Genomic DNA, 20,294 nt, shown 5'->3' on the forward strand with positions numbered 1-20,294 from the left:
AGAGGGTCATGTGTATTTTTACCTTTGGGGGGGGGAACCCAAACTATTAACCAGTTAGCAAATACACTAATGTCATAGGACACCCCCCACCCCCCAGTGTTATCTAGTTTTAAATCAAAGGACTTACCCAGTTTTCATAAAATTGCTATCTGCCTGGGCAAGTTCTTGGCTACTTGGTTTCTCTCTCAAGGATGTGGATTCTTGACAGCCATTCTGAAACCTGAGTCATCAAGCTTTCGCTTCAGGGTGTTCTAACAGCGCTGGGCATCCGACTGGGGCAAACATAGGCTAAAGCAGGCTTCGTTCAGTCCACCGGATCCCCCAGCCCTGGCTGCCTAATGCCCATTTGTTCTACGTATATGAGGGCCTGCATATATGGCTGCGTAACACATGGGCGCCTGCTGCCTGAGGGTGTTAGGAGAGGGTGTCAGAAATCGGAGTTATAGAGGGTTGTGAGCCATCAAGGTCCTGGGAACCAAGTCCTCTTCAAGGTCAGCAAGCGTTCTTAACTGCTGAGCCAACTCTCTGGCACCTAATGGTTTAACTTTTTTTGTTTTTGTTTTTCAAGATGTGGCCTATCTGGGTAGCCCTGGCTATCCTGGAACTTGCTCTGTAGACCATGCTGGCCTCAAACCCAGAGATCAGCCTGCCTCCTATGTTGTGGGATTAAGGTCACTATGTCTGGCATCAATTCATTCCTAGTCTCCCCACAGCAGACAGTGCTAGCAACCCTGCGGCTGCAGCCTGCTCTTTCCTCAGGGTGAGCTGTCAGGAGAGTAGAGAGCACAGAAATGTCCCTGGGACTGCGCTTGCTCCATCACTGTCTTTAAAGCCACAGACATAATCTGGCGACAGTGGCAGTTACGGGGCCATGCCTGCTGGTAGAACTACTGAGTGCTTCAGAAGAGTTTAGGCTTTATCCCATCTCACCCTTAAGATTCTCCAGTGGACAATTCGAAAGAACGGACTCACGGGAAGAACTGAGGGCTAAGCCAGCGTTTAATTATGTTTCCCAGAGCTGGAGTCTCTGGGAAGCAAAGCCTGAAGAAAGTGGCTGGGCTGGGCAAGGGACCAGAGAGGCAGGGAATCAGATGAAAGCCTGGGTCAGCAGAGCTGAGGGCAACCCAGTCCCAGCAGTGCAGACAAGAGGCCACAGCCACACATGACTCCTCCCTCAGCATTTCCCTCATTTGCATACAGTGTTAGGGGAGGCCCCTGGCTCTTTGGAGGTGGCAAGGACTTCACAAGGAGCTGAAGTGGGAGGGGCGAGTGGCTGATGCAGTTGGGAGGATGGGAAACACAGGTAGGAAAGGCAGGAATGGAGGAGCAGGGCTGAGACAGGGCTCAGACAAGAGTGGCTCTCCTCAAGGTGTATGGGAACACCTAGCTGGAGGGAGGGAGGTCTCAGGAAGGCTGGGTTATGATCTACGTCTGGGAATGTGGCCTGGAGCTCCTCCACATTCTCTACCTGCTGAGCAAAGCTAACTTCAGAAGGAGACCCAAGGAATCATTCCCTTCAGGAGAATAACCTCAGAGCTGCCATTGCTTCTACGCAAAGATAGGATCTGCACCAATTCCAGAGCTGGATTCTCCAAGGATTCCAGCTCTCACAGTGAGGTCGGATCCCCCTGCATTGCCAGCCATGACGGTGCACCAACAGGTGTGGAACACATTACTATCTGGCCAATGGCATCCAGCAGCACTCACCGGTTCTTGAGCAACGATCAGGAGAGCTTTCTATTCAAAGGTGGGAGGGGTCAGCACAGGAACCGTTCAGTAGATGACCCAGCTCTGAAGAGAGGGATGAGGAAGGACATAGGATGCCACAGGACACCCGAGGGCCTCTTCCCACTGCTTCAGCAGCTGCTCCCGTTCTGCACGTCGGGGCTTAAAGGGAGCCGTTTTGTTGGCTTCGACTTTTGTTCTTAGCATCCTGCGTTCTGCCGAGAGAACCCAGCTCCAAAGAGGACTCCCAGACTTGAATCAGCCCTTCAGGTACTCCAGAGAGCTCTTACAGCAAAGGGGGCAGCCGTCAGGACACTGAGCTGGGTGAAGCCAACTCACCGCCTCCCTCCCATCCCTGTCTTTACTCCTGACACCAGGGTGGTGCCTCTACATCAAGGTTATCTTCCTTATTTAAAAAGAAGTCCTTATCTCTTAGTCTTCACTTTAAAAGCAATCTAGTAAGCAATGGGGGGGGGGGGGTAAGATAGTATCTACAATAATTGTTATTTTAATGTGTAGCCCAGGCTGGCCTTGAACTCGTGATCCTCCTGCCTCTGCCTCCCTCAGCAAATCCTACCGGCGTGTGCCAACACAACCGGCAATAATTGTTATTTTAAAATACAGTGCTCTTCCGACTCAACAAGACAACTTCCAGTGTCACATACACAGCACTCTCTCTAAAAGACACGTGTGCCAGAAGGCTGTGACATTACAAACTGAGCGGTGCCTAAGGTCCTAGCGCACACTGGATTATGTGGATTATGTCCACACAATGCCGTGCTGCAGAGCCTGGGTAACAAGCCATCCACAGCTGCGTGTAACGGTATGAATTAGATTCCCAGCGTTGACTAAAGGAAGCCAGTCACTTCCCTCTGGGTCCTTTCATGAAGTCCGGGAACAGAGAGAACTGACCCGTAACTTCAGAAGAAAGAATGGTGTTGGTTCCTGGGACAGTAAGCATGAGAGGACCCAAGGGCTGCCGGATCCTGGTTGTATTTGTTGTTTCTTCAACCCACCGTGGGACACAGGGATGTGCTCATCGTCAGAGTTGACCAAGCAGTCCTGTCACCACTGCAGTTTGTCCTGGTCTGTCTGGGACCATCCCCATTTTTGTGCTCAAAGTCCTGTACCCCAGGAAACTATTAGTTCCGAGCAAAATGGAACACTTGGTCACCTGCCCAGACCATGGAAAGTGGCCAACCACGCAGCTTCCATGACGCCATGCATTTTGATGTCCAATACAATCAAACCCCTGCCATGACCCACTCTGCGTCTGTGCTGAGATCAGACCTGCCTTTGTGAAATCCACGGATCAGATGATCCCCATGCCACAGTAGCCTCCCACAGCAGGCAGTGCCGCGAGTTCTGGGACCAAATTAAGCTGAAGTGGTACCAGCAGGGTCTGGCCAGAGCGAGCTGACCAAACAAGGCTTCTGAGGAGTTCAGTGTTTCACTAGGGCCCAGAGACCAAAATGAGCTCTGGTTGGCTCAGAAGCTACAGAAAAGACAGGCCGAGCTCATGGCTCTCTGTTCTCCCCTTAGGCAGGAACATGAAGAAAGCATTCGTGCAGTGTCCTCAGTCACTAGTAGCTCCTCCTAGAGAGCACAGGAAAAGGCAGAAATGCATGGGTTCTTCTCTGGCCAGGGGGACGGTGACTCCAGACAGGGAGGGGCGTGACTTGTGGCACAGATGCTATGATACAAATCTAACTGAAGGAGGCTGTCCTCACAGGCCACGGTGGCGTTGACCCTCTGAGGATATGGAAAGCCCCACCACACCAAAGCTTTTCTAACAGCGCTCCGTAAATCACCTGGGCATTATGAGTCACCTTTCACCCTGGCTGAAGATCCCAAATGTCTTAGATTGTACTCTTTGAGAGGCTCCTTGAGTTAACTTAAATAATCAATATGTAAGTGTGTTTGTGTATACATGTACCTGCATGAACTTGGGTGCATCACATGTGTGCAGGCACCCATCAGAGCCAGAAGGAGGCTTCGGATCCCCTGGAACTGGAGTGGTGGGCAGTTGTGAGCTGCCTGATGTGGGTGCTGGGAACTGAACCTGGGTCCTTTGCAAAGAAAGTAAATGTTCCTAACCGCTGAGTGATCCAGCCTCCTTAAATTTTCTATGAACAATACTTAATTTCCCCCTTGCCTTAATACAAATATACATACGTATATATTTTATTTTTTTTTTTGGTTCTTTTTTTCGGAGCTGGGGACCGAACCCAGGGCCTTGTGCTTCCTAGGTAAGCGCTCTACCACTGAGCTAAATCCCCAGCCCCACGTATATATTTTAAAACAGGGTCTCGTGTAGCCCAGGCTGGCTCTGTATCTGAGGGTAACCTTGAGCTCCTTATTCTCCTATCTCCATCTCTCGTGTGCTGGGAATGAAATATGTTCTCCTATATCTGGGTGTTTTTATGCAGTAATGAAGACTGAACCCAGTACCCCATGCATTCTGGGCAAGCGCTCTCCTGACTGAGCTTCACCTTGACTGAACTATAATCCCAATAACAATGTTTTTAGCAATTGCATGTATGCCACAGCTTTAGGGAGATTACCCCACACCAGCATGTTGGAGCACAGGTCCGAGCGAGGGCTGCTTCTAAGGCTGATGACATTGGGCTCAGCACAACCCAACAAAAGGAAGATGGAGATCAGTTACTCCAAATGTAACCTTGGGCAAACACCATGGCTCCCAGGTCCTGTTATAAGTGTGGTGTCTCAGGCCACCCAGCCCCGAGGCAATGCTTGCAATCTGAGGCATTGCCACAGAGATCAGGTATATTATGGGTTGCCAAGCACTGGCATACACTGTTGACTTCTCCTCTTTCCCTCCAGCATTGCTAACTCTAATGACTGGATTGATTTCTGGTGTCTGTTGTTCCCACACATGCCTTTCCATGAAAAGTGTCTACTAATCAGTACACTCACTGGCGTGAGATATGTGGCGGACTGTGGTGTCCATCCTGTGAGGATGGGGTTCTGTCCTCAGCAGACAGTGAAGAGGCACAGAATCCCCTCTGGGTTCCTCTCATCATATGAACCTGACCAAAGTCCCCAGGTGGCCAGCACCGGGGATGACAGTATGGCACCCAGTGGGTGTGTTGCACTAGATGTGGCTACAGAAGGGTGATGCAGGATACTCACTCGCTGGGAGCCCAGGAGCAGGGTGGGCTGGCAGAGATGGGAATGGGAACCTATGACCCTTCTGCTTGGAGGGTGTGGTCTCCCATGACTCACTCTGGCCCCTCCCCCACTGTCTCCCCAGCCCACCAGGAGCCTTGGAACTCACAGAATATAGCAGATGACCCCGATGCTCCACATGTCTGTGGCGTAGCCGATGGGCTCATAGTTGATCACCTCAGGAGCCACAAACTCTGGGGTCCCAAAGAGGACCTTCAGAGACCCAGCGTTCTCTGAAACCAGAAGAGAGAGGGGTCAGTTGATGGCATATCACGGAGCTGGGCAGGGCCTTCTCAGCTCTGTGACAGACACACCAAGAAAGCCAACAAGCCATAGACTCACCTTGACTATACCCATATACTCAAATGCCCAGAGTTGGGGGAGAAGAGGACATTAAAGTGCCTGTCCCTGACTGGTTCTTTCATAGGTCCATGCCTCTACAAGCTCTTGCCCCCCAAGGCAGCGACTGTGACTTGTGCTCAGCGATCTCAAGTAGACAGCTGTGCTAGCATTCACTAGGTCCGATGTTCTTGGTTGCCAACGTCACAGGGATTTCTCTTTCTATTGGATAATTCTTTTGTCGTTAGAAGGATTCTCATAGCTTAACATTCTCATCAATGCTAGGAGATAGGGACGATGCCATGCTACGCAGGACAAAAGGGAGGTGCCGGGAAGTGAAGTCACTCCCCCATTCAGCTCATTAGAGGCGGCTGGAACTTGGACTCAGATGGTCTGATTGCTGGACCATGTCCATTGCCTCTCCCATTTATTCTAAACCTCTTTTGCTCTTCTCCAGCTGCTTAGACAGTCGTCACAGGAGCCTAACCTCCAAAGTGGTAGACCTTGGCCATAAAGGAGCAGAGATGCCCATCAGTGGTGCAGTCCAGATAGGCGATGCCAGCAGTGGTTAGGCTTTGGCTTGGGAGCCACATCTGGTGTGGCTCAACACATCTGGACCCATGTCAATATTCTAAACAAAGGCCTTAATGGCCCAAAGCCCCTCTCTAGCCCACACCCAATCCCCCTGCTGTATTATGACTGCTTCCCTGTTCTTCGGTCCTCAGATACTGCTGCTCCTACAGTGTCCCACTATCAAGGCACAGGAACACAGTGTTCCTCGGGCTCTGTCGCTGCCAGCTCCTGAGGCCAGTGCTTCCCTATCTGTTCCACTTATGGGTGGTTACGGGCCAAAGGAAAATTCTACGTACTGGCCACTGTCCATCCCCCTCCTGGTGGCAGAAGAGAGTAGAATAGGGTAGGTTCTCCGCATCAGGGAAGGTCATGGCCATGCCGTGCTGACCGTCAAGTAAGTCCAGGCCTAGGAGCACCTCACTGAGAGCTCTGTGTCCTCCGGATGACCAGCATAGCCTCACCCGGGTCTGGAGGTCCTGAGAGGTTTACCAGGTACTATCTCGTCCAACTATTTCTTGCTTCTCACAGGATGATGGAATATAGACTGGCTCACCTGAGTCCCATGGCTGTGTATTAACAGAACAGTGTTTAGGAGGAAGGGAAGGACATTGCTCAATAATAGAGCCAGAGAGCCACAGGGGCAGACTGGACACGAGATAGGGGCACATGAGGCACAGTTGCTGACCGTAAAGACTTCAGTACCTAGAAAGAGGTTCTGATCACTCCTCACACCTTCTTCCTGCTTAAGATGTCAGAAGATGTCAGAAGTAGCAAGGTGCTGATAGCAGAGGGTTCTAGAGCTTCCTGAGCACACTGAGCTGGGCCCAGGGTCCCTGTGTCCAGCCTCAGTACATCAGTACTGGCCCATGGTGGAACCTGCTGGACCAAGCTTTGGAGACTCTTGTATCTCCTAGCCTACAAATTCTCCATCTTCCTCTGAGTAAGGATGAATGAGGCTGGTTACACATTTTCTTTGAATGAGAAAGTACTCTTTAAAATGTGATGTAATGCCGATGTGAGGCGCCGTCACCACCAAAACAAGTTGCTGTCACTAATGATGATGTCATTGTTGTTGTCATCATCACCATCACCTTCACCACCATCACCATCAGCACTATTACCATCATCAAATATGTAGTTAAGGCCAAAGTGCTTACTGTGCATGTTGCTGTTATGCATTAGCAGCCTGGCAACCCTGTGGAGCAGGAGCAGTTAAGTCTACCTTACAGAAAAGGAACCTGAGGTTTAGAGTGATACAGCAGCGAGTGGTAGGGACTGGATTTGAACCTGAGAAGTCTTACTGGTCTTGGACTTTGGCTCCGACACTGTACATTTCCAATATGCAGTGTGTAGAACACACACAGCCATTGCCACTACATAGTAGCAACAATGGGGCAGGCAGACGGGCCTTACCGAGTCTTCGTGCCAGGCCGAAGTCAATGAGCTTGATCCTGGTGCCTGTCTTGTTGACACACATAATGTTCTCAGGCTTGAGGTCCAGATGCACGATGCCCTGCTTGTGGATGTACTCCACCCCTTCCGAAATCTGCCTCATGTACTTGATGCACTCCCGCTCTGTTAGCTCGAAGTCCTCATCAATGATGCGCTCAAATAGCTCACCCCCTGACACACTGTGGGGACAGGAGGAGGAGGCAGGAAATGCACTGCAGTCACACCACAGGATTCTAGGGGCCAGGATGTGTGTGTGTGAGTGTGGGGTGTGTGTGTGTGTATGCACATGTGTGCAGTCACACCATAGGATTCTAGGGGCCAGGATGTGTGTGTGTGTGTGTGTGTGTGAATGTATGCATGTGTGTGCAGTCACACTATAGGATTCTAGGGGGCAGGTTGGCATGGTATCCTTCCAAGGCTGGTGTGTGTGTGTGTGTGTGTGTGTGTGTGTGTGTGTGTGTATGCATGTATGCACATGTATGCAGTCATGCCATAGGATTCTAGGGGCCAGGATGGCAGGGTGTGCCTGTGTGTTTGTGTTTGTGTGTGTGTGTGTGTGTGTGTGTGTGTGTGAATGTATACATGTGTGTGCAGTCACACTATAGGATTCTAGGGGGATCCTGCCAAGGTAGGCCAGTGTGTGTGTGTGTGTGTGTGTGTGTGTGTGTGTGTGTGTGTGTGTGTGTGTGCGCACGCGCGCACATGCACACGCGCATGAGTGAGCACAAGCCAAGTTTCCACAGCTTTCCAAGCATCATTCATTCTTCTACACATAAACCTACTAGGCTACTGGAGAGCTCAGGGAAGCACCTAAAATCTGTCAAGCCCTCAGGCCAGGCATGAATGAATATGAATGAGATTAGAAAGGTGGTCCCTAGTAGTCTTTTTATCTCACAGACCTGTAGGATGATGTCATTATGCAGCAAGGCATGTCCAGGATAAGGTGTAGCCTATCATTGGATGAGAAAGAAGGGTAGGTGGGGGAAAGTCTAGGAAGGAAGGAGGAGGAAGAGGAGCAAGAAAAATCAAGATGGAGACAACAGAGCAGGACGACCCAGATCCAGGTGGGCTGGGCTGATTTTGTCTTGTCTAGGTGGGCGGTTTAAATCTTTATTAATTGGCAGTGAATTTGTTATGTGAATGTATTGTGGATTGGGAATTTAACATGTAAATCTAATTGCTAAATTAAAAGTTTCTGAAACTTTGATTTACTGGGCTAAAGAGGACAGTGTGTGAAAGAAATAGCTGAGAGGCAATTGGAGCATGCAGATCTGGTTCTGCTGCCCGCGCAGAATGAAAACGAGCAAGGACCCGCAGAATGAGGTGTGTGTGTGTGTGTGTGTGTGTGTGTGTGTGTGTGTGTGTGTGCGTGCCAGTTATGGTAACTACCACCTAAGGGACCATGATGAGAGGGTGGCTAAAAGGGAGACAGCCAGGAAAGGGTGGCTTGTGAACCTCGTGGTAGAGTAGCAGCCAGAGTGAGTGGATCCGGCTGGTAGGAACTGATAGAAAACATTCCTCTTTTAATCTTTACCACAACAAAGGCCCTAGCTGGGCCTTTTAGGTACAGGGAACTGATATTTCAAATAGTCACTTTCTTTTTTCTTTTTTTTTTCTTTTCCGGAGCTGAAGACAGAACCCAGGGCCTTGTGCTTGCTAGGCAAGCGCTCTACCACTGAGTTAAATCCCCAACCCCCAAATAGTCACTTTCTTAAAGAGTATAAGAATATACTTGCATAGTTGGGAACAGCAAACTATCTTTGAGAATCAGAATCCTCAGTAAAATGTCTGGTGTTGGTTGAATATAGTCTCTTACATAGTAGTTATAATAAGTCTGCTGACCGTGAGAGTTTGCTCTCTCCAGCCATAGCTAACTTGTCTTGCTAGAATGCCTTCCTTGCCTTTCTACCTGGTAGATGTTGTATCCTGGATGTGTGCAATCTACCCCATGTCTAGAACCTACAACTGGGCATCTACTGCTAACCTTAGTTAGCCAGCGTATTGCCCTATGTATATGCATAGCCATGATGTCTGATTTTGCTGTCTTATGATTCCCCGGCCCCAGGCCTCCAGACCTACTTCTCCTGCTTACTCCTCAGAGGATTTAGAGCCATATGAATGCTGGCTGACCTTTGTGGCATCCAGGTGTCGGTAACCTTGTTTTCTACAGTGGCCGACAGTCCTTCGAGTACTGTCTGAACAAGCTCTCCTACAGGCAGAATGCACAGAGCCAGGTGTGAATCCAGTCTCTGAGTCTTACAAGCTGTGACTTTGTGCCAGGCAGTTTCTTGTCACCGACTCTTGCAGGAGAGACAAGAAGACTACAGAGCCTGTAGAACTCTACAACCGTATGACTCCTCTGGAAGTCTGGTAACCCTCAGTGAGTATCACTGTCCACTAGAAGGAGCTAGAACAGACACTTTAGAACCACACAGAGAAGAAAGACCCTGCATTGCCAGCAGGTGGCGTCTCTTGTCCTGAAGCTTCATTTCTACAGATTTCCAGGAAAACTCTAAGACAAACTCTATTGTTAGGCCACAGCTACAATTTCTTCATCTGTAAGATATGGATAAAAACATCACCACCTCTTGAGTTAACACTATAGGCAAACTATGCAGAACATGTACTAGCAAGTTATATATCTTTTTTTCCTTTTAAAGAGTAATTTGGATTATGTATTTGAAAATACAGATTCTTGGGGATGGAGAGATGGCTCACAGGTTAAGAGCACTGGCTGCTTGTCCAGAGAACCAGGTTCAATTCTCAGAACCACAGGAAATCTCACAACTGTCTGTAAATGGAGCTCCAGAATATCCAATAACCTCACACATACATGAGAAAATGCAGGTTCTCACTATCTTCCCTCAGAGATTTGCTTTTGTAAAGTATTGGGAGGAATCTGAGGATCCATATTTTAAAAGTCTATAGGTCACTTGAATGACCAGACATGTTTGGGAAACCCTGAATACTCTACGTTCAATCCTGTGAGGAATTGATGCTCAAGTTCTTGAAAAGCCTTTCCCTACTTCTACACAAATGACACTTCCTTCTGAGGGTCTCTAGTCCTCGTCTCTGTACTCCTTGTATCAAGCCTGTCTTGGCTCAGTTGCTGGTCCTCATAGATGCATGAAGACTGGATCTTCTCCAGGATTTGACTTGCAGCTGCCAGTATCTGGTACAGACAAGGTGCCCCCAGGTAGCCTCCTCTAAGTTTAAAATGTTTTGAGAAGACAGCCATAAGTGTAGATGTCTTAAGCTATGAAGCTCATAGGGCTGCATGTGTAAAGATACATAACTTATTCAATATTGGTTCACATATGCTCACACCTATTCAGCTTTATCTATCTCTAAAGCTCTTCTTCAGCAACATCCTGGTATGCCAGGAGTTAAGTACCAAGCTTCATAGTTCTGTATGTTTCTCTTAGTAAAGACTGCGGGGAGAAGACAGTGGGTTGCTAAAGGCTGCTATCTATAGACATGGGCCAAGATGGCACAAGATGCTCTTAATAAACTGCTATTGAGTGAATAAATAATGGATACTATCACAAACACTACTCACCCAAGGGACCAAGCTTATCCCTAGAGCTGCAGGTCTGTGCAAATCTTCCCCGGCAGCTAGAGAGGACAATGTTATCCAGGGACTTGGTACCTAGTCTCTACTCTTTGCCTCTTGGCAGCCAGTTGGATGCTCTTTTATAAATGTTGCTAACAGTAGAACAGAGATGACATCATTCACCAGGTATCCAGCTAAAACTTCATATCCTCTCTAGGACTCAGGCACCCATCACCATGGTCTCAGGGACTTCCAAAAGGAGAAGCTGTATGCTTGGGGCTTGTCCAGAAACCCAAAGTCAGACAGGCTGCAGACATAGTCTTCCTTATTCCCCACACATCCAAGGCCAAGACTCTGGGATACATTTAATTTCTCTCAATTGGCCTGCTGACTGTTTTTTTTTTTTTTTTAAGATTTATTTTATTTTATTTATATGAGTACACTGTCGCTGTCTTCAGACACACCAGGAGAGGGCATCAGATCCCATTACAGATGGTTGTGAGCCACCATGTGGTTGCTGGGAATTGAACTCAGGACCTCTGGAAGAGCAGTCAGTGCTCTTAACCACTGAGAGATCTCTCCAGCTCCCGGCCTGCTGATTGTTAACCTTCTCTTTGTTTGTGGTTGTGTTTTAGACTAGGTTGGATGATGAGCCAACCTATCAGTTCCTATCACAGAGCAAGCTCTTAACCCTCACCACAATAGAGGCTACTCTGCCATCTATGCCTGTGAGGCTCGCTCTGTCCATGGGGGAGGAGTGGGGTGCAGGGATGAAAGCCAGACCAGCTGAAACCTCCTTACATTTATTTCTCTGCTTTTTTTTCCACACGGCTTGCCAAGTCCCCATTCCAAGCTAAGTATGGTATTCTGCCCACTGTGCCGCAGCCTGGCCCTACCCAGGCTCGCCTGCCTCCTGCGCCCTCCCCCAACCCCCGTCATGAACTTGCTTAAGGTTTAACTTCTAAAGATAAGACATTTCTCCATGTCCTCACATACCCACACTGCATACACCAAGCAACCATTCTAAAACAAGTGTGAAACTCAGTCCACAAGGACTTGGAGAGCTGTGACAGTCACAGGCAGGGAGATAATATTCCTAAAAGGGAGTGGTTGTGAATCTGACCACAAGATACTAATGAAGATATTCTCTGAGTCTTTTATGATACCACGGAAAGTGGAATTCTACAGCCAGATAGGAGCCTTGAGATTATTTAATCTAAATACCCTTTGGCTGGTAGTCCCTAACAATTAAAAAAAAATCACATTTTAATAGTAGCAGAGCTTGAAGGCAGGCTTCCTGAGAAAGGACTTTATCCACAGCATCTACGTAGATGTTAAAATGCTCCCAGGATACTTTTAAGCGGAAAACAGGCCAGAATACAGGAAACAAGTCAACTTATCACTCTTCTAATAGCTGTCTATGGCCGAGCACTGAGCCTCACAACACAACTCCACCTAATCCCACAGCATTCGCTCTGTGTGTATGTGTATGTGTGTGTGTGTGTGTGTGTGTGTGTGTGTGTATGTGTGTGTGTGTGTGTGTGTGTGAGAGAGAGAGAGAGAGAGAGACAGACAGACAGACAGGCAGACAGACAGAGAGAGGGGGAGAGGGGGAGAGGGGGAGAGAGAGGGAGGGAGGGGGAGAGGGGGGAGGAGGAGAGAGACAGAGACAGAGAGAGACAGAGAGAGACAGAGACAGAGGGAGGGAGGGGAAGAGGGAGGGAGGGGAAGAGAGAGAGACAGAGACAGAGAGAGAGAGGGAGAGAGGGGGAGAGGGGGAGAAAGAGGGAGGGAGGGGGAGGGGGGAGGAGGAGAGAGACAGAGACAGAGGGAGACAGAGACAGAGAGAGACAGAGACGGAGGGAGGGGAAGAGAGAGAGACAGAGACAGAGAGAGAAGGAGGGAGGGGGAGAGAGGGGGAGGAGGAGAGAGACAAAGAGACAGAGACAGAGAGAGACAGAGAGAAGGAGGGAGGGAGGGGAAGAGAGAAAGACACAGAGAGAGACAGAGACAGACAGAGAGAGGGAGGGAGGGGGAGAGAGACAGAGAGAGGGAGGGAGGGGGAGAGAGACAGAGACAGAGAGACAGAGAGAGACAGAGAGGGAGGGAGAGAGAGAGAGAGAGAGAGAGAGAGAGAGAGAGAGAGAGAACAGTTTCTTCACAGCGAAACTAAGGATTGTCAGAGCTGAGTAACTTATGTCACATTGCGAGGGATGCTCCTGGGATCTGAGTAAGGTTATCTGACTCCGATCTGCACTTTCAGCCATTTCTGTCTGTCCCAAGAGCACTTTCTGAGAGGAATGTGCCTGATGTCACTGCGAGAAGGGATGAGAAGAGGCAGCTATCCCGTGCTCAGGCCTGCTCCTACCTACAAACGAGTGTCAGCCAGAATAGACAGCTTCTCCTCTCCAAAGAACTAATTCTGAAGTTCAGATGTGCAGCCTTTTGTACGAGAATACCTTCGGAATCCTCAAGTGAATGTGCCCTTTCACCTTGTGAACCTTCACTTCTGGGATGGAAGCCACGGGTGCACACAGGCGTCAGGGAAAACACACATTCGAAAGGCAGCTTGCAAACTCGAAAGAGGCGTGAAATCACCAGATCTCTTATCAAATGCAGACGGCTCAAGCACACACTGTGCTGTGCACACCCTGAGGCCCCTTGGCGTTCTGAGGATTCGAGGTTTGTTGTGCTATCAACTCACTGAAAACCACCCAGTACTGGACACTGAGTTCAAGTCACTGTGATAAACTCCAGGACAGTAAGAATGCAGATGTTAAGTCTGCTTGCATTTTCATAAAGAACTTGGGGAGAATGCAACACCCCGACCCCCCAAATGATTTACCTCAGGTGGTGTAGAAACAGGAAAGCTGAGTGAACGATGGGAAGAAGACTCTGCTGTATGTTTCCTTATCATTTTTAGTGCGAGTTTATATATTAAAAAAATAAGGGGTTGGGGATGTAGCTCAGTGGTAGAGCGCTTGCCTAGCAAGCGCAAGGCCCTGGGTTCAGTCCCCAGCTCCGAAAAAAAGAAAGAAAAATAAGACTAGACAAAGGAAAGTGAAGTTGTCTGTGAAGAACACCTAGCTTAATGATGCTGGAGTACGTCTGTGTATGTATGCGTGTGACGTGTGTGTGCGCGCGTGTGTGTAAGTCTGGGGTACAGATGAATAATGGATTCTGGGAAAGCCTTGCCTGTAGGTCATCTGATTCACTCCCCTGCCTCTGTATAACCTAATGGCCAAAGAGAGATCAAAAGAGTTCAACAGGGGAGGAATGGGGTGGGGCAGTAAGAAGCAGTGAAGGCTGGAGCAGGGCTCAATCCAGTATTCTGAACTCCCAAAATCTGGGCTCCCTTCTCTTTGCCCTGGTCCTTCCTTCCCACCATACACTATCTCCAGGTGAGAATGTCCCTGTAAAATCAAGGACCTGTGATAGCCTAGCTGTTTCACAGGAAGTCAGAAGGGCCGAGGGTGCAGGCGTCCCAAGGCTGCTAGCAGGCTGCTGCTCAGTGGGTCAGGGCCAGTTCTGGTTCTCACCGGACAGCCATGGTCCTGGTGACAGTGAGTATCTCGCCCATCATACCTTGTGTGGTGGAGGAGGCTGGGTTGGGACAGTGGGAAGGACACAGGTAGGGGGGCTCTCAGACTACGGTGCTACTCACATCTCCAGAACCATGACGATGTTGGCCTTTTCTTCGAAGGCATCCACGCACTGGACCAGCTTGGGGTGGTGGAGACAGTTCATGATGCTGATCTCCTGACGGATGTTTTCTTTCTCCTTGGCGGAATAGGCCTTGAAAAATTTCCCTGCCCAGATTTTTCCAGTTCTCTTTTCAACAAGTCGGAAGACTTGTCCAAATTTCCCACTGTCAGTGAAAGAGAGGAGGAAAGCCAAGTTGAGCTGAGCTCTCTTCTAAGCCGGGGGTGGCAGACTGTGTAGCCTGTGGGGGGCAGATTTGGCCTTGCTCTTTTCACAGCAGAGGCTCATTGGAGCACAGCCACGCCTTTTCTCTTAGATATTGCCCATAGCTACGTGGCTGAATAGACATGACCCGGGTATATGGCTCACAGACCTAAAATAGAGACTGCGGGGCTATTAATGGAAGGAAAAAAAAATGCTGATCATAACTCTCGACAATCGAAGAACATTTCTGCTAGCTTCTTCCCTTCCCCGTACATCCCTGTCCCAGTGAAGATGGGGTGAGGTCCTCCTTCCTAAATACAGAGCTACTAAATGGCTGCCCTCCTCCTACTCCATTCTAGATCAGATGCCTGGGGGGTGGAGGAGGACTGGCTGCCCCTGCTGGGAGCAGGGGCTCTTCTTATCCGACCAGGTAACTTCAGCCCCAGAGCTGAGAAGAGGACTACATTGTGCCCTTAGTTCCTCCAAATCACCAGACATAAAAGCTGTACCCTCAAACCCACTGTGTCCCTAGTGACCATCTTGCCTTTGAACTTCTGACCCTCCTGCCTGTACCTCCCGAGTGCTGGGGTTACAGGTTTGCACCACTGTATCAGTTTATTCAGTGATGGGTGGAATCCAGGCCCTCGTACATAGCAGGCAAATGCTCTATAACTGAGCTATATCCCCTTGTCCCACCGTCCACTTTCTTCTCTTATCCTCCAGAGTATAAAAGGATAACAGAGAGTTGGGGGGAGAGGCACAGCCTGTTGGTGTCTGAGTGGTGGTGTTTTCTATGTTCTACGGAGGGAGAAGTCAGTCAGTGGCAGTGCAAAGCAAGATCATGTGGGAACTGAGGCTCACTGGGCATGCCAGCGCACCCCCAAAGCTGGCACTGCTGCAGAGAAGGTCCTTGTCAGGCCCAGCTACTTTGGGCCCAGTGCAGGGAATGCTAAAGAGAGATTCAAATCTGGTCCTTCTGTTTGAGTGCTAGGCTGTGAGCAGAGACATAGATAACCTCGGCTAAGGCTCCTACAGAGCTGAGCCTGTGCAGAACCACAGGAGCAGCTCCAGAGAAGGCCTCTGGTAAGGGATGTGTCTGTGGGCCATTCCCTTTCCATCTACAGACTCTCGGTTTGGGAAGAAGCTATATCTAGGAGAGCATAGGAAGAGGCACTGGGATGAACTGTGGGTCCTGCACCCTTACCCTGGGGCCCAGAGGCAGTTTTGAACTCCACTTACGATCCTAGTCGCTCTTCAATGTCATATACATCAGATACTTTCTGTTCAGTGTTCACCGTCACCGTCCGGTAATCAACCTCAGGCTCCTTTTCGTCTGTAGGGCACAGGTCAGGGTAAGCGTGAGCCATCAGATCCCCCCTTCCCAGCCCCTCCATTCAAAGAGCCTGTCCCAAAGACAGCTGGCCTCACTCACCATCATCGGACACTTCCACTTCATCCTTTGGCTCTGGAGGAGACAAGGAGGTTCAGAAAGGACCTGGTGATTAGTACTGAAGGCCACACAGAGCAAGGCATGATGGGGGCTCCCCCAGGTCCCAGAACACCTGACTCACACAGACATCCCCTGAAGTGGGCCAGGCCTGACTGTTAAAAGAGCCGGATGCACATTGGCAAGCTCTGGCTTCCTGACTCCTCTACCCTGTCTGACCTTCATACTCTCCTGTCACCCAGTGGCCCCCAGCCAGCTCCCCATTAACCTTTCTTCTAGTCCTTTCGGTATTTTAGAACCTACATACAACTGCGACAGCCCCATTAGCTATCAGGTCCATGGCCTGAAAGTCAGCGACCTATAATTACGCCCATTGTTAAGTCTGTTTATACACTTGGTGAATATTTGTTATGGTGTTCTAGTGGCATAGCAAGCGTCTTGCCAGCTATGTGGGCACGCAACACAACACACACAAGGCACAGTCTCTCTTCCCTCCCTGAAGCCCATGATTTACATGTATGAACAAAACCATATAAACTTGAAGTGAACTTCAACTACATATGTCATATAACGAAGCATGTACCGCCGTGGCACCAGACGGATGGTGGAGAAGGCGATACAACAAAGGACAACGGCAAAGCCTACAACTGTTCTCAGAAGACGCCCTTGAGCGGCCTCTCAGGAGAAGACGGGATGCAGTGGGGGTGAATGACTGCACACAGATAGAGCTAGCATGCGAGCATCAAGGAGCGCCCAAGGGGCTGCTCTCATGCATATGTCGGGAGCAAGGGCTGGGGAAGAGGCAGGCAAGAGGACCTCAGGCTTGTCTACCTCACAGTCCCAGGATTTCCTTTGCTCTGGTAGACATCTAACGTCCTGATCTTGGCCACGTATCTTTCTTTCTGAACCTCAGACTCCTGGTCCATAAGCGGAAGGAGCAGTGCACATGACTTTTAATGCTCTGTAGCTCTCAGCCATCATGGGGCCACGACTGAGGGAAGGATGAACGGAGGTGTCTTGAGGAAACAGCGAGGGCATAGCAAATGTAAATGTGACGACAAGGGTCATGGAAATGGAAGTGTGTAAGAGAACAAGCATGTGTGTGAGAGAGCACAAGCATGCACATGCAATGATGTGTGAGTATATGCGTGCAAGGATGATAGTGAGGAGAGAGGTGAGGGCATGAGTCCATGTATGGAAGGGTGTTGATGTGACAGTTTTCAGAGAGGGTATGTGTGTGTGGGACAGGGGACAAGTGTGTGAGAGAGTATGTGTATGGAATAGTTTTAAGTGCATAAGAATGTTGAGCATATGGGGGTATCATGGGATGTGTGAGTGTACCATGAGGGACAGCATGGAGGACACATGTGGGTGTGGAAGTCTGTGAGCGCACACGTTTGGGATAGCAGAGACGTGTGAGTGTACATGTACTGGATATGTGTGTATGTGTCAGATAGCATAGGAGTGCGTGCATGTGAAAAGCGGTGTGACTGTGTGTGGGATGGCACAGAACAGCACGGAAATCTGTGACTGTATCTGTGAAGATTAGTGTGGAAGTCTGTATATATGTAGGTTAGCACAGAAGTGTAGCTACATGCATGTGGTGTAGTGTGGACGTATGTGAGTGCGGATAGTGCCGTCATATATCTAAGAGTGTTCACATGGGTGGGTGAAAATGCATGTGTGTAAGACAGAGTTGTTTAAATGGAGGTAGACGTGTGAGGAGGAATGTGCATTTGCCTGTGTGTATTCGTATGTGTGTGAGAGGGACCACATGGCATGTGCAAATGTATGTGGGTGGTGGAGTATCAGTGCATAAGTGTAAATTACATGTGTGCACGAGAGAGTGTAGAGGTGTGTTAGAGTGTGGAAGGAAGACTTGAAAGGCTGACTTGCTGACGCTGCCACCAGAGCAAGGCTGGGGACACAGCTGTGGAGGTGCTTGTCTTGTAAGGACAGTGACCCAGAGGGTTTGCCAGACACTGCTGGTAGGGAGGGCTGTGCACCAGCATGCTTTCTAAAGTCTTTATCTGTGGTGGGGTGAGGGCCAGGAGCAGAGGCAGATGGACCTGTGGATGACGGGAAATGCATCCTTCAGACTGAGGGCCGAACGCACAGGAACAGACAATTGGAGGAAAACTAACCTAAGCCCACATGGGTAAGTATCTCTTCCCTGAAAAAGGGTTCTGAGAGTTTGCAGGCACAACCAGAAGCTGTTTAGAGTTCCTCAAATGTGGCTGACAAAGTTTAGTTTGAAAACTAAACACAAGACGTCTGGGGAAAGTGACATGGAAAATGGCCACAGGAAAGCAAAGTGGGGAAGGCAGATGGGCACAGTGCAGGGAGCTGGGGACAATGTAGGGGTTGGGGGACAATGTAGGAGGCCAGGGATAGTGTAGGAGGCCTGGGATAGTGTAGGGAAGCTGTGGACAGTGTGGGAGGCTGGGGACAGTGTAGGGGTTGGGGACAGTGTAGGAAGCCGGGGATAGTGTAGGAGGCTGGGGACAGTGTAGGGGTTGGGGACAGTGTAGGGATTGGGGACAGTGTAGGGGTTGGGGACAGTGTAGGAAGCCGGGGATAGTGTAGGAGGCTGGGGACAGTGTAGGGGGCTGTGGACAGTGTAGGAGGCTGGGGACAGTGTAGGGATTGGGGGCAATGTAGGAGGCTGGGGACAGTGTAGGGGTTGGGAACAGGGGTTGGGGACAGTGTAGGAGGCCAGGGACAGTGTAGGGGTTGGGAACAGTATAGGGGTTGGGGACAGTGTAGGGATTGGGGATAGTGTAGGGATTGGGGACAGTGTAGGAGGCTGGGGACAGTGTAGGGGGCTGTGGACAGTGTAGGAGGCTGGGGACAGTATAGGGATTGGGGACAATGTAGGAGGCCGGGGATAGTGTAGGGGGCTGTGGACAGTGTAGGAGACTGGGGACAGTGTAGGGATTGGGGGCAATGTAGGAGGCCGGGGATAGTGTAGGAGGCTGGGGACAGTGTAGGGGTTGGGAACAGTATAGGGGTTGGGGACAGTGTAGCAGGCCAGGGACAGTGTAGGGATTGTGGACAGTGTAGGAGGCTGGGGACAGTGTAGGGGGCTGGGAAAAGTGTAGAGAGTTGGGAGCTAACTACCATGCTTTGAGATCCATACAGCTGGCACTGAGTGGTGCGAGTGGTGCTTGGCGCCCCAGCAATGGCAAGGATGACCCAAGGATGACCCCTAGAACTTAAAAATGGGTGCTCAGGGAGGACTACCTCACTCTGCCCCTGGGGTGATGCTCTAAGGGATTCTGTGCAGCTTGCTCCAGGTCTTTCACTGGCACCTCTGGCCATCAGAACCGTGGCACACCGATGTGGGAACAACAGGTGGATTACTCTGTGGCCTTCGGTAGAGCTTTGGGCCGCTAGAGGGCTATGCTGAAGGTATCGGGGGTTGTTAGGAAGAAGAACCTCTGTGCTAGCACAGCCAGGAAAGGTAGGGGATGCGGCTGACGTGGATGTGCCTTAAACGGAAAGCTTGCTAGGGCGAAAGCAGGGCTGCAGACTGTTCATCACTTATCAACGCTGTTAGCTGGGGGAACCATTCATATTATGCCCCATACAGAAGAACCAGAGGCCTATGGAGGCCATACCAGGCTCTACTCCAGAGTCAGCACTTGCTCGGATTATGTCATTGATGCTATTTCACATGGGGTTCTCAGGGAAGCCGGAGTTCAAGTCCAGTGGTCCATGACTATCTGGTAGATGTCAGTCACCTGACCAGGTCTTACAGACAATGAAACAGCATTTCTTACCAGGAAGTCTCATCGTCCCGATCTGTGTTGTCTGGTCTAAAAGAGTGGTTCCAATTTATTGACGGTCACCCTTTTCTTTGTCCCCTGCTACATCCAGTTGGTGTGGAAATAGTGTTCTGAGCAGTGATGTAAGAAAACCAATACAGGCTTTCTTGGTCTGGTGTCTACAAAAGTGGTTTGTGCCCTGCTTGTGACAGAGTGACACAATGCTACTAGGAGGTCTTGCCAGCCACTGAGCACAGGGCTTTTCTCAGCTAGTGGTGGAGAGGGACTTAGTTCTGGAGTTGGCCTCTTCCCATTACCCTGCCTCCAGTCACAGAGCTGGCTT

At 49.9% G+C, this 20,294-nt stretch overlaps 1 protein-coding gene across 6 annotated transcripts in view; it reads right to left on the reverse strand.

The window, feature by feature from the left end:
- Mylk (myosin light chain kinase) overlaps positions 1-20,294 on the reverse strand; it is a 247,208-nt gene that overhangs the window by 17,793 nt on the left and 209,121 nt on the right. For all 6 annotated transcript variants that reach the window (NM_001105874.2, XM_006248434.5, XM_039088119.2 and 3 more), the window contains 5 exons: positions 16,170-16,202; positions 15,977-16,070; positions 14,496-14,699; positions 7,240-7,457; positions 5,024-5,147 (listed from right to left, as the gene is read on the reverse strand). In NM_001105874.2, the coding sequence (NP_001099344.2) occupies positions 5,024-5,147; positions 7,240-7,457; positions 14,496-14,699; positions 15,977-16,070; positions 16,170-16,202 (673 nt within the window). The remainder of the gene's footprint in view (positions 1-5,023; positions 5,148-7,239; positions 7,458-14,495; positions 14,700-15,976; positions 16,071-16,169; positions 16,203-20,294) is intronic.

Source organism: Rattus norvegicus, chromosome 11 (genome assembly GCF_036323735.1).
Source record: "Rattus norvegicus strain BN/NHsdMcwi chromosome 11, GRCr8, whole genome shotgun sequence".
Classification (NCBI taxonomy): Eukaryota; Metazoa; Chordata; class Mammalia; order Rodentia; family Muridae; genus Rattus; species Rattus norvegicus.